The 14,127-nt window shown below is 50.2% G+C and overlaps 1 protein-coding gene across 31 annotated transcripts in view; it reads right to left on the bottom strand.

Moving 5' to 3' along the window:
* Nucleotides 1–14,127, bottom strand: part of PPP1R12B (protein phosphatase 1 regulatory subunit 12B) — a 126,351-nt gene that overhangs the window by 17,183 nt on the left and 95,041 nt on the right. The window contains exon 1 of one of the 31 annotated variants that reach the window (XM_023941899.2): nt 13,204–13,974. The exons of the other annotated variants lie outside the window; for them this stretch is intronic. Coding sequence (XP_023797667.1) covers nt 13,204–13,305 — 102 coding nt within the window. The 5' untranslated portion in view covers nt 13,306–13,974. Of the gene's footprint in view, nt 1–13,203; nt 13,975–14,127 lie in introns of those variants that run through there. 31 annotated transcript variants of the gene reach the window in all.

Here is a 14,127-nt window from a genome sequence, read left to right on the forward strand (position 1 = left end):
CCTTGGCTGCTGGGGCTTGAATTCATCCCAGCCTAACGGGACCCTCATCCTGCACCCCAGTTCAGGACAGGAGGGTGCCTGGGGGGAAATCAGTGGGTGGCTCTGCAGCCTCTGGCTCGCTGTGCTGTGAGCTGTGGGCACCAGAAAAATGAACAGCCAGGACCTGGCACATGGAGCCTCAATGGACCACACACTCAGACAAAGCTGCTACGTGCAGAGACCAAGAGGACAAGCAAACCCTGCTATGAATTAGCACATTCTCCCTTCAGCTGTGCCCACAGGGCCACCCCCAGCCAGGCTCTTGGGCAGGTCCTGGTGCCAGCCCCACCCTGTAGACATAACCAAAGCTCCAGGAGGCTGTCCTGCTGCAGCCATGGGCACAGAGCCACAGCAGTGGGCCCAGCCTGGTATTATTTTATTTGCTGTAATGAAATCTCTCTCCTCTTTTCATCTTAGAGCTGAGAAACTTTCCAAGAAGACAGCAGATGCATTTCCACCATGGATGCTGCACCTCCACAAGTCATGCTGGATGCTGTCTGGGAAGCATCTCATGCACCTCAATGCCCAGCAGCTGTCTGATGTCGTGACAGGGACACAGTCCCCTTGTCCAAACAGCCCTGCCTTGGGCCATCCTCTGTCTGAAACCCAAAGGCAGCAAGTTGGGACAGTTTCTGTCCAGCTGGACTCTGGCACAGGGCTGTTAGAAAGACAGACCAAAAATCCAACCACATCCTGGGCTCATGCAGGGCAGGGGGGATTCTGCCGCTGTGCCCCACTCAGGTGAGACCCCACCTGCAGAGCTGCCTCCAGCCCTGGGCTTCCAGCACAGGAAGGACGTGGAGCTGCTGGAGCGAGTCCAGGGGAGGCCACGGAGCTGCTCCGAGGGCTGGAGCCCCTCTGCTCTGGAGCCAGGCTGGGAGAGCTGGGGCTGTTCACCTGGAGAAGGCTCTGAGGGGTCCTTAGAGTCCCCTCCAGTGCCTAAAGGGGCTCCAGGAGAGCTGGGGAGGGACTTTGGACAAGGATCTGGAAGGACAGAACAAGAGGGAATGGTTTCCCATTGCCAGAGGGCAGGGATAGACGGGATAATGGGAAGAAATTCTTCCCTGTGAGGGTGGGGAGGTCCTGGCAGAGATTGCTCAGAGAAACTGGGCACAGCTGCCCCTGGATCCCTGGAAGTTTCAGGCTGGACAGGGCTTGGAGCAGCTTGGCTATTGCAAGGTGACCCTGCCCCATGGCAGAGGGTGGGACTGGATGAGCTTCAATGGTTCCTTCCCACCCAAACCAGTCTGAGATTCCAGGACTCCACAAAGGATTTCCCATTATCAGCCACACACATTTATCTCTCCATGGTGCTTTGTTAGCTGAGCTTTCAACATTTGTTTCTTAAACCCCTCAGCAGCCTGGCAGCTTTTGAATCCTGGCCCAATGACCCAACCTTCCCTGAAGAGCTGGAGAAGGGAATTGCAGTGATTAACAAGGCTCTTGTTGAAAGTTATTTGTGCACTTTATGCTAACCCCCTTCAGTGATGACTTTTGCTATTATGACAAATGGCTGGGCAAGCAATCCATCCCTAAGCAAGTCTGAATTTCCATCGGCAGTCGCACCTGCGAATGGAGCTGTACCGTGCTGGGAAACACCACGTGGCTGGGCAAGGTGACATGGACACCAGGCAATGAACCCAAGCAGATCCCTGAGCCACACAGGGCACTTGCAGCTAGAGGAAAAACCACTTCTGTCCTTTTATTTCCTTCTAAGAAATGAGAATTTCCATATGCAGGGGGAGCAGGGGCATGCTCTCTCAGGAAGGGCGGGGTAAGAAAGGAATCACTTTAAACATACACAGCAAAAAGGGGGAAAATCCCCAGGTTTATTGTACTTGCAACTTTCCTGTGATGGATACTGTGATGGATTGGTTCAGACTGTGACTGTCTTTATGTGTTTAAAGAGAAGCAAAGTGCTTTTGAGAGGGGAGGACCCTCATCATTCCTGCTGCTGCCAGCACTGAGCAGAGCCACCCTGGAGTAAGCTGGAATCGTGGAATAACAGCACCACTAAGGTTGGAAAAGCCCTCTAAGAGGAGAATGATGGAGCTGGGGAAGGGTCTGGAGCCCCAGGAGGGGCTGAGGGAGCTGGGAAGGGGCTCAGCCTGGAGGAATGGAGGCTCAGGGGGCCCTTGTGGCTCTGCACAACTCCCTGCCAGGAGGGGACAGCCGGGGGAGGTCAGCCTCTGCTGCCAGGGAACAGGGACAGGACAAGAAGAAATGGCCTCAAGGGGAGGTTCAGGTTGAATACTGGGGAAATTTTTTCCCTGAAGGGGTGGTCAGGCCCTGGCACAGCTTCCCAGGGCAGTGGTGGAGTCAACACCCCTGGGAGTGTTTACAAAACATGTGGATGTGGCTCCTGGGACATGGGGTAGCAGTGAACATGGCAGGGGTGGACTCAATGATCTTAGAGGGCTTTTCCAACCTCAGCAACTCTGTGATTCCATATGTAGAATCTATGTGTTCCAAAGATTCCACGGTTCTATGGAACACTGGATGAGGTGCTTAAGTGAGATATTGTGGGGGATGAAGAACTGGCCAGCAAAAGGACTGTGGTGCTCCCCTGGAGAGCTTCTCACTTCTTGTAGTGAGAAAGTGTCCTGTCCCTCCCAGACACCTTCACATGTTAATCCCTTGTGTCCTGTTGGTTTTCTCCCACCTCACTCCAGCCTGTTACCTGTATCCCAGTTTCCCCCTGTTTCCCCTCTTGCCCTATATAAACCCCAGTTTTTCCCCTGTTCTGAGAGAGCTGCTGTCACTGGCTCCCTTTGCCTTTAATAAAGGAACACCACACAGTGCTGTAGTCCCTCTCTGCCTGAGAGCTGCTGCTGAGCCTGAGCTGACAATCACTCACAGGCTAGGGACGTGCCTGTGCCCCTGGGCTGTCCTTTTAAAGATGCTTCTTCAGGGAGGTGGCAGCAGCCCTGCCATCCACCAAGATATCCCTGCTGTTTGTTCAAAGAGAGACAAACATCTTCAGAGGCCACTGGGATGTCATGCTAGTGACAGCAATTTCAGCAGAAAACAGCTTCTTTCCAGCTCAGTTCTGCCCTGTGTTTGAGCACACCACCTTTGGAACCCTCTCCGTGTGCTTCCAGCTGCACCTGCTCCACCAGCACAGCCCCTGCTGGCCCTGCCTGCCCTCTCCAACAGCCACCAAATATTCACTGGAATTGCAGCAGCACTGGCTGCCTCCCTGCACTGCCCATGGAACTCAGGAAGGAGGTCATTTGCTCAGAGATGCCACCCCAGGGCTGCAAATTCCAAGGTCAGAGTGAGAAGGTGAAGGACAAAACTCTTCTTTCTTCATTGCTGGGAAGAGAAGCTGGGAATGAACAGAGGGAATGAAGAGCTGAGGCATCACACATACACCTGACTGAGCTGGTGCAAGAAGGGTCTTTTCCTTCCTGACTTTCCTGAAGGAAATTGTTAGGGGATGCTGAGAAACTGCCATATCCAGTCCAGTCATTATCAACAAATGCATTTACTTTCTTCCTTCCCTGGTAAATTTGGAGCAGCACTGCAGTTTTGACCAGATTCCTTTATTTCCCTTGGGATCAAAATTCAAACTAAAAACATCAAGAGCCAGGGAAGCATCGAGTTGTGAAATTATCCTTCCATAATCTAAACAGGGTCAGAGCACTGCAGGGGTTGGGGTGGGGGGAACACACGGGGCTGGAGGCGGCTGTCCTAATTCACAATCCAGCACGGCAGCCAAGCTGAGCCCCAGCACTGCTGCCCAGACACCCAAGGGAATCACTTCTAAAGGAAAACTAAAAAGGATGGAGCACATGCAGCCATGCTCACAAGCTTCTGGTAATCCTCATGTCTTGGAGCTCTCACTGGAGTGATCTCATCCCCTTCCCTCCCATCCATCTCACAGTGGGCAGCATGGCCAGGTAGTGCTGGGGTGGTGGAGGACACTGAAGGAGTTCAGCCCATTTTGCCAGCTCAGAGATGATCCAACCCAGGTGGGCTGGAAAAACATCAGGATCTGAGATGAGACCCAAGAAAAAGGGCAAAGAACAAGTCATGGAATCAAAGGATGGTTTGGGCTGGAAGGGACCTAAACCTCCTCCAGTTCCAACCCCCTGCCATGGCCAGGGACACCTTCCACTGTCCCAGGGTGCTCCAAGCCCTGCCCAGCCTGGCCTTGGGCACTTGCAGAGATTCTCAGGGTGCTGACACTGGTCAGTCTCAGGGGAAAGGCACAGCTGGGTACCCAGAGTGCTGGGATGTACCAGGAGTACTATCCAGGAACAGATTTAAAAAGTGTACTCAGGCTGTGGAGGGCAGGAGCCTTCCCTTAAAACAGAAAATTTTGCAGCTGTTGGGAGCTCAGTGAAGAATAATTAAAACCAAATTCCTCATGGAAGGTTTCAATGAAATGCAGCCCTGAACTGCAATGCCAAAAGGGGGACTGGCTGCTGCTCTTGCCAAGGCAGAAACTGCCCTAGTTGTTTCCAATTGCATTCTATGGCTGAGGCTGGAGCCACTGAAGGCACAATTCCCTACTATCTACATTTACTATTTGCATTTACATTTTTTTTCTGGAAAGAAAGTAAAAAAAAAACAACAAACAAACAAGGAAAAATAGAGAAAAAATGAGATGTTTTGGGAACATTTTATGCTTCTTTATCTCCAAGTGGCCAATCTCAGGACAGTGTACACTATTTTAAGAGAGTTGTCAAGGAATTTATTTTGGTGTGTTTTGTCTCAGAAATCTTGATCAATGTCTATGATTAATTAACCACCATGTAATGAGACCCAGGGGCACATCCCCAGCTCTGTCCTCCTTTAAGCAACAAGGGAAGTTTTAGAAACCCCTCAAATTTTATTCTTGTGCTGGCAAATATCCTCTTGATGAGCTGAGTTTATTTTAGAAATCAGATGTAAAATAAAGCCAGCTGCTTTTGGGGTTCTTTCCCTTTTATAAGCAAAAGTCACTATGTTCCTGCAGTTACACAGCTCAGCTGCTCCTAGGCTGATGTGTGTTCCAAAGGACAACCTCTTCCTCTTGGGAGCATCCCTGAGCTGGAAGGGATCCATGAGGATGGAGCCCAACCCCTGCCCTGCACAGACACCCCAACAATCCCACCCTGTGCACCCCTGAGAGCCTTGTCCAAACACTCCTGGAGCTCTGGCAGCCTCGGGGCTGTGCCCATTCCCTGGGGAGCCTGGGCAGTGCCAGCACCCTCAGGGGGAAGAACCTTTCCCTGATCTCCAGCCTGAGCCTGCCCTGGCCCAGCTCCAGCCCTTCCCTGGGTGCTGTCCCTGCTCACAGAGAGCAGAGATCAGAGCTGCCCCTCATGAGGAGCTGCAGCCCCCAGTGGGGTCTGACCTCAGGCTCCAGGGTGAACAGACCTCAGCCACTCCTCCTGTGGTCCATCCAGACCCTTCCCTATTTCCATGTCCCATCTTTGGACACTCCAATAGCTTCAGATCCTTCTTATACTGAGGTGCCCAAAACTGCCCCCTGGATTTGAGGTGAGGCCATGCCAGGGCAGAGCAGGGTGCTGCTGAGGGCAGGGATCCCCCAGGAGCTGAGCTGCAAGGAAGAAAAGGCAGGAGGACACCTCAGACCATCCCCAGTGGGCACAATTCAGGTCGGTGTTCCCCTCCAGCCACATTTGTCATTCCAGTCAGGAATGGCTGGGATCAAGTTCAGTTTTTCAGTGAGAGCAGAGTAATTTGAAGGTCTGGCTGAACTCTGCATTTGAGAGTTATTTCGAGGTCACTGCCTCCCTCAGAAAGCTGCTCCTCTGACCTGAGAGCTGTGGTTTGTGCAGCATCCCAGCCTGATGGATGGATGTGCTGCTTCCAGCTCGAGCCTGCAATCATGCAAATGCATGGATTCCAAAATCCCATGGATGTGATTAATAATCCAGTGCAGCCAAACCACCTCCATGTAACCTCCAGCTCCCCAAAGCCTGATGCAAAATATGTTTTCTCAAACTATAAATCAATAAACTTTGCCTAAGAAAAACTGCTATTACTGAAGCATAACATTAAAAGCTTCTTCAAGATGGAATAGTGGCTTTGGCAGCTGGCTGCAGCAGATCCCATGGTTTTCAGTACAAACAGCACATATTTAATCAGAAACAAACATCCAGGGCTGAGGGACTGATGGCCTCATCTCCTGCCATCCCAAACAAGCTGCAGTGGGACACTGTGCCATGTGTGCCATGGCCAGCCTGTGGCTCTGTGCTCCAAAACTCTCCCATGGCTCATGAGCTTTCCAGCAGCTGCAGTTTGTTCCTGTTGTCTCTTGGGGATAAAACTCACCACATAAAACATCAGGCTGGATAGTATTTTAATTTAGGAAAGGTCATAATTCTGAAACCCAGGGTTTGTTGCTCTTTTTTTCCTTCTTTTCTAAGGGATCAAATTTTATTGGTGAAAAATTTAATTTTGCCAAGCGACGTGATCTTAGACAAAACTCTCCAGACATGTGGAAATAAAAACCAAGCGGCCAAGTGACATGAGAGGAAAAGATTTCTACTCCTAAATTTCTTCCAGATGAGAATGCCATAGGTCTGCAGGAACCCCCTCCCTGCCCTGCAAAAATTCTGGCAGGATGTTCTCAGGTGTTTCATTAGGAACTGAAATACCTCTTGAACCACCAGTGGGGGTGAGAGCTGCTAAGAGGCAACCCAGGAACTTTTCAGTGTGAAGTTCACTCCAAAATCCAGTGCCCAGCTCCTGAGCCAGCAGTCACATTCCCACAACAGCACTGTGGGCACAGGCAGCGAGACTGGAATCACGGAATCACAGGACTGTGAAGACTGGAAAAGCTCTCTAAGACCATCAGACCCAAATGTTAGCCCAGCACTGCCATGTTCACCACTAATTCATGTCCCCAGCTCTGATATCCCAGGTGCCACATCCACATGTTTTTTGAACACTTCCTGGGATGGTGACTCCATCTCTGCCCAGGGCAGCCTGAGCCAGTGCCTGACCACCTTTTCAGGGAAGAAATTTTTCCCAGTATCCAACCTGGACCTCCCCTGGCACAACTTGAGGTCATTTCCTCTTGTCCTGTTGCTTGTTACCTGGGAGAAGAGAATGATCCCCACCCAGCTGGTTAACAGTGCTGGGTTAATGTTTGGATTCAGTTATCTTAAAGTGCTTTTCCAACCTTAATGGTTCCATGATTCTATGCACCACCTCCCATGAACAGCACAAGGAGAGCTGCCAGTGCACAGGGAAATGGATGAACTGGGCTCTGTCTCTCTTCCAGCCCTGTTTTTGATGGGTTTGTGTTCATTTCATTAAAAGCAGAACTCTAGAGGGCTCCTGTAGGGAAGCAGACACCGGTTTCCAGCTCAGCAGGATGAAGTGGTTTGCTGCTCACAGAGGTTCCACCCACTCTCTCCATCACTCCTGTGCCTGCACATTCCCATCCTGCAGCATTCCCCTCCCTCTGTCCCTGCTTTTGTGGCTGTACCATTAACCGACCCAAATTAAGGGTTTTGTCTTTCTCCTCCTCCCTTCATCCCTTTTACAATCCCCACTGATTCCCTGCTCTGGTGGAACCTCAAGTTGCCCCTGCCCTTGTGACCTCCTGCAATGAGCTGTGGTTTCAAGGGATTGCTCTTAACCAGCTTCTCCAAAGGCAACACCTGTGACCAGGAAGCTGAGGCTCAAATGGGAGCTTTAAATGGGGCTGTAGTGTCACATCAGGTCCTTTCCAAATCATCCATGGCCACTCAGAGCCTCTAACAGTTAACAGACTCCCTGCTCCAGCCTTGGCTGGGATCAATTCTGCTGCTTGGGAAGGAGGAGAGCTGAAGGAACTCAGCCCACAGGTCACAGCACATGCCCTGACCCATCTTGTTTATCCACCCAGATACAGAAGCTTCGTCTGGCTACTGAGTCACAGCGGGGAACATCTCACACGTGGTGCCCTGGGAATGACCACGAGTTCCCAATGTGCTTCCAGATATGGACATTTACAGAGGAAAACTCAAAAGAAAACCCCAAGGACAAATAAGAGAAGGATTTTATCCTAATACCCATCTGAGAAACATGATGCTTGAGGAATAACCAGAGATAAAACAAAGCAGGGTGCTGGAGAACACAGACTAAAGTTAATTGCCTGAAAGTTCAAGTTTCAGTATTCCACGTTTTTTTTTTGGCTGCTGGGAGAGAAGGGAATAATTTCTGCAAACATTGCATAACTAGTCAGCAATCCAAAAATTAGATAGAAAATGTCATGTGACAATTTATTTGATTCCGTTTCAATTTATGCAGCATCACTTTTATCACGACCAAATGGGTCCAAGCCACTAAATGGAAATCCAGGAACATGAAGGTTCCTGGGAAAATATTTTCATAACACTTTCTATTCTCTAACACATTGGCAGTGGCAGCAAAGCAAGAAGAATGATTCATAGAGGAAAACCCCATGTGAGAATAAACCTGTGACCAGGAATATCTGAATTGGATGGAACCTGTTGCAAAACCAGCACAGAGCAAGAACTGACCATTTGACACATTTACATTCTAAACTCAGGGAAGGCTGTAATCCTATCAGGCATTTCTAATGACCTGCCAGCACTCTGGGACATTGACTTTTTACATGGGCAAATGACAGGACAAGTGGGGAGACAGTTTTAAAGTAAAACAAGAAAGATTTAGATCAGATATTGGGAAGAAATTCTTCTTGCCCCATCCCTGGAGGTGTCCAAAGCAAGGCTGGATGGGCTTGGAGCATCCTGGGCTAAGGGAAGGTGTCCCTGCACATGGTAGGGGTGTGATGAGATGAGCTTTGTGGTCCTTTCCAAGCAAATCCCTCTGGGATTCTGGGATTCTATGATCACTTAAACATTAACACCACCCTTGGCAGTGTGAGCTGCATGCTGAGCACCTGCAGCTCAGCCACTCACATTTTTGTGCATCAGCTTTTCTTTCTGCTGTAAGATTTGCTTTGCCTTCCCTGTAGGTGTGCACAGGACTGCAGCCAGCCTTGGTGCATTTGCTGCCATGGTGATCAATGCTCAGAGCACCATGGGCTCCACGTGGGGGCTCCTTAAGAGAGATGGTGATTTGGGAACTGCTGCTTTTCATACTCAAGTGTTACTATCAAGTGACTTGGTGAAAACATACGGCCCATAAAAGGTGATGTTTCCACGTCCCATATTTCACCCAGCTCCTTCAGAGGCTCCAGTGAAAGGCAGAATAAAATATATCAGTGCAGACCACTGTGTACACTTAGAGCTTCATTGCTGAGCTGTTCCTGATAAAAATTCAGCTGGAAAGCTCAGGTTATGTACTCTGAGGGTGGCTTAATGAAGGAGTGATCTAACATCAGAGGCAAAGAGCCTTGCAGTGAAAACGTGAGCATGGACAGAACAAGGAGAATAAACAGAATCTCTGGAGGGGTGAGTAACAACCATCAAGCAGCTACTTCATAACTGGGCTGGGCAGAGAACGGACAGAGAGCAGCCCTGGGGAAGGACTTGGGGGTGCTGGAGGATGAGAAGCTCAGTGTGCCCCGGCCATGTGCTCTGGCAGCCCAGAACCCCACACTGTGTGCTGGGCTGATCCCCCAGCATGGGCAGCAGGGCAGGGGGGATTCTGCCCCTGTGCCCCACTCAGGTGAGACCCTACCTGCAGAGCTGCCTCCAGCCCTGGGCTTCCAGCACAGGAAGGACGTGGAGCTGCTGGAGCGAGTACAGAGGAGGCCACGGAGCTGTTCCGAGGGCTGGAGCCCCTCTGCTCTGGAGCCAGGCTGGGAGAGCTGGGGCTGTTCACCTGGAAAAGGATCCAGGGAGTCCTCAGAGCCCCTTCCACTGCCTAAAGGGGCTCCAGGAGAGCTGGGGAGGGACTTTGGACAGGGATCTGGAAGGACAGAACAGGAGGGAATGGTTTCTCATTGCCAGAGGACAGGGATAGATGGGATAATGGGAAGGACTTTTTGGCTGTGAGGGTGGAGATGCCCTGGCACAGGTGACCAGAGCAGCTGTGGCTGCCCCATCCCTGGAAGTGTCCAAGGCCAGGTTGGATGTGGCTTGGAGCAGCCTGGGCTGGTGGAAGGTGTCCCTGCCCATAGGATGAGATGGGCTTTAAGGTTTCTTCCAGCTCAAACCATTCTGGGACTTTAAGTGATGGCAGCCACACAGACCCAGCCACCACTGAACCAGCAGCCCACACACATCCATGACAACTTTAAGTTTTGATTGTCTTTTTTACAGCAAAAAATATCAGCTAACAAACCAAGAATGAGCAGTTTATAAAAAAAGGGAAGTTTGACAAAGAGGTGGGAAACAACTGGAAAGCTGCAACTGGAGTCCTTGCAGTAAGTTGGGAGCATGCCTTCTCCTTAATTTTTATTTTCCCACCTAACCAGTAGCCCATGGAGAAGCACAAGGGTTACAAAGTACCACGACAAACAGATGGATAAGCCTAAACACAAACTACATGGCACTTCCTATGAAAAAATGACTGGCCCAGCAGTAATAGGAATTTAAAAATAAATAAAAATTCAGATGTTGACTTCTCTCTCACCCTTTCAATCCTGTCATTTATTTGCTTAAAGGCACACAACAGGTTTCCTGCCACTGGATGCCTATTACATTCTTGGAAGTGAATGTTATTTTTTTCAGGAGGAGAAACCTCAAGCTAATCACTATGGTGCAAAACATGATGACAAGGTACCCACTGCCAAACACTTGAAGCTTGTGCCAAATAATGGGGCAATCTGAACTGATTTCAAAGGGGTTTGAGTTTCCTCTTTTGAGGAACATCCTTATTAAAGCAACGTTTACCCTGGGGTATTTAAGAGGATATGGTTATTTCAGTTTGTGGAGGTCCTGGGGCTCTGGGATGGTGCTGACCTGGCACAGGGACCATGAGCTCCTGTGCAGGGATATTCCCTCTCTCAGGGATTGCATGAGCTCACTGGGAAGTGCCCCCCTTCCTTAGCTGTACATCTGGGGACTTCCCATCAATGAAAGGAAGGAAATCCCCCAGCAATACTGTCCCAGCTCCTAAGGAGGAGCATTCCAAGCAGCAGTGCAAGTGCAGAGGGAATGCCACAGGAAACTGGAAAATGACATTCACTGCAGCTGTCTGGCACTGACACCTCGATAACTCAAACCTCCTTTGCTCTGCCTGGTTCTCCAAGAGTTTTCTCCCTGTGAGCACCATGTGTAAGGCTCTTACCTGCTCATGTGTGCTCACACCCCTGCTCAGCTGGCAATGCTTAGAGCCCACAGCTCTGCTGCTATCAATGGACTGGATGGAAAGATAAAATATCCAAAATATCACATTCCCACCTGGTTTATGAGGGGTGGTGGGTCCTCGTGGCACAGGCCTGTTACTGTAGGCATGGGGGAGTGGGTGGGGAGGAATAAACACATGAGACAAATCCAGAGTAAACCAAATTCCCTTGTTTCTCTTGCTCATGGCAAAATTACATTGTCTTGGAGAAAGAGTTAACTCAGATCCTTATTTTAGCCTCAAGTCAATCCTTCCCTAATTAGCCTTTTAAGGCATGGGCTATTTCCATAACCCAGATAGCAGCAGGGCTGTTTCCTACACTGACTGAGTTGATGCTGCTGCATTCCCCACCTGCTTTTTCCCTACAGACCCACAGCTGGCACTGCCTTACCACTGCAAGGATTTCAATGCTCATGTGTTGGTTTCATCATCCAAAACCTCACTGCCATAAGAAGCTCTTCTCCAGGCCCTCTCATTCCCACCTGGCACCTTTCTGTAACCACCTGGAACTCCCACCACCTTCTCCAATACCTCCAGGAGCTTGCAAATCTCACTGTGGTGATGGAGAGGGAAATGAGCATCACCTCTACCCACCTGAGTCCCCACCACCTTCTCCAGTACCCACGGACCCCCAGGAGTCTGCAGTCCCCCCCATGGCTCTGGACAGAGAAACCAGCCCCTCCTGTCTGCTCCAGGCACAGATCAGGGCTCCTGTGAGATTTTTATCACTCTCTCATGTGCCCAGGTGCATAAGAGGGAGAAATGAGTCAGTCTGAACATGTCTGACCTTAAAAACTTGAGGTTTGAAAGAAATGAAACCATTTCCAGCACACTGGAGTGGTTCACCACCAGTTATCAGGCTGGTGACCAACACTGCAGCCCTTTAGTGAGGAGTGGTGAGGGAAGCCCATCCAAACCCCCAGGGGACAGTTTTAGATTATCTGAACCATCCCAAAGACACTCCAGCTGCAGAAGAAAGAAACCACCTGTTCCTGATTACAGTTAACAGCCCAGGGCAACCAGCAGCCACAGAAGCCTACAGGCTGAAGTTCCCTCAGTCACAAACTGATTCTATTAATGCCACAGCAATGGGTTAAAACTCAAATATCTTGGGCAATACTTTTTCCAGACCAAGATCTGTCCCTTCAAACAGAGCAGGCAATGCATATCTGATTTGAGCAAATACCAGTGCTGGAATTAATGTAGTGCTCCCATCTAAAATTAGCCTGGCTGTTAAAAACTAATTCCTCCAGGCTTTGACTCCAGCATGATAATATTTCTTGATGGTGAAGAGGCTGCCTGTACAAGGATACAGACCTAGAGGGTTTGTGACAGCTTCTCCCATGACTCTGGAGCTATCAGCAGTGCTGCTGGGAAGCATTCCCAACCTTCCAGCACCTTGGGAGAGGAGGATACCAGCACTGGTTTGGGGAGTACAGGAAACTACCTTGACTCACCTCCTGCTGCAGGTGGTTTTCTTCATTTATTTTTTTTGTGGTGTTGAAATTATTAAAGTAGAGCACAGGCCAGTTCATCCTCAGGGTGAAAGCTGAACACAAACCTGGTTTCACCAGCAATATTGAAGTGTTTATGGAAAAAGTGCAGTTTAACAAGCTGGTCAGGTTCAGCCTTATTTTTACCAGGGAGGTTTTCATCCAGCAACAGCCTATCAGGTTAGCCATGTTCCAGGAGAGGGGGAAACTACCATCCCAGCAATTCCCTACACCACCAACACAGCTAATCCCAGCACAGGGACTCTGGCAACTGCTTAAAACCTGTTGCTGCAGAGGCACCATCCCAAGTTTCATTAAACCATCCTCTTTCCAAAGGAAAGCACAGCCACAGGTCTCCGAGGGTCAGACACCAAACAGCAGCAGCAGCAGGCTCTGCTGGGAGCGAGTGCTGAGCAGGGGAATACAGAAAGGAAAAGCTGCTTACTCTGAGTGTCTTTGCGATCGGGGAAGGAGAGGACGGGGGAGAGTCTGACTGAGCCTTCCTGCTGCGAGTATATTCCTTACTCCTGGTGTACAGGGACGACATGGCCTTGGCTCAGAAGCAACACCAGTCTTGCTCTCCTGTCGCTCTACGGTGCTGGGCAGGTCCTTCTTCCAAGGTCAGAACAAACTAATTAAACTATTCACAGCTCTGGTAATTAAACCCTCCTGTTTAGGGTGTATAATTTTAGGCATTAATCTGCTGCAGGAATTGCTGAGGCTCCATGATGTTTCTTGTCCGAGCAGAAGCAGAGATGTCAAGGACTCACTGTGCTGCAGTGCCGGGTGCTGCTCTGTGCCAGCCTCACTGCCCGGGGCCCATCCCAACTTCTCCTGCTCCAGACTGTGCCACAGGCCCAGAGGGATCAGCCTCTCCCCACAGCTGCGGGAGGCAGAAACTCCCAGCTCAAGGAGAGAGCTGGAAACTGCCTGGGTTTATCTACACACGAAGCTTTTGCCAAAAAAAGCTAAAAAAAGGAAAGGAAAAGCAAAGCCTGATTTACTCCGGAGCGCGGCCGCGGGCTCTGCCCTTGCTGCACGGAGCTGCACGTTTTAAGAGAAACACAAAAACATAAATCAGGAACAAACGCTGCTTTGGAAAGGGGCAGTCCAGCTGAAGTTGGGTTTTGTTCCATCCTCCTCCTCCTCCTCCTCCTCCTCCTCCTCCTCCTCCTCCCCCCTTACCCACGCCAGGCTTCTCCCGTCCCTCCCGCCTGCCTTCTGACATTCTGACATTCCAGATCCTGACTCTCTCCAAGAGGAATGCTGGAGGGCAGCCAGCAGCAGCGATTCACTTTCAGCTTGGGATTTGGGCTGCCAAATTGGGTTTGGGATTGGTTTTGGGATTTGGGCAGGAAAAAAAATGTAA

Source organism: Cyanistes caeruleus, chromosome 24 (assembly GCF_971803275.1).
Source record: "Cyanistes caeruleus chromosome 24, bCyaCae1.hap1.1, whole genome shotgun sequence".
Taxonomy (NCBI): domain Eukaryota; kingdom Metazoa; phylum Chordata; class Aves; order Passeriformes; family Paridae; genus Cyanistes; species Cyanistes caeruleus.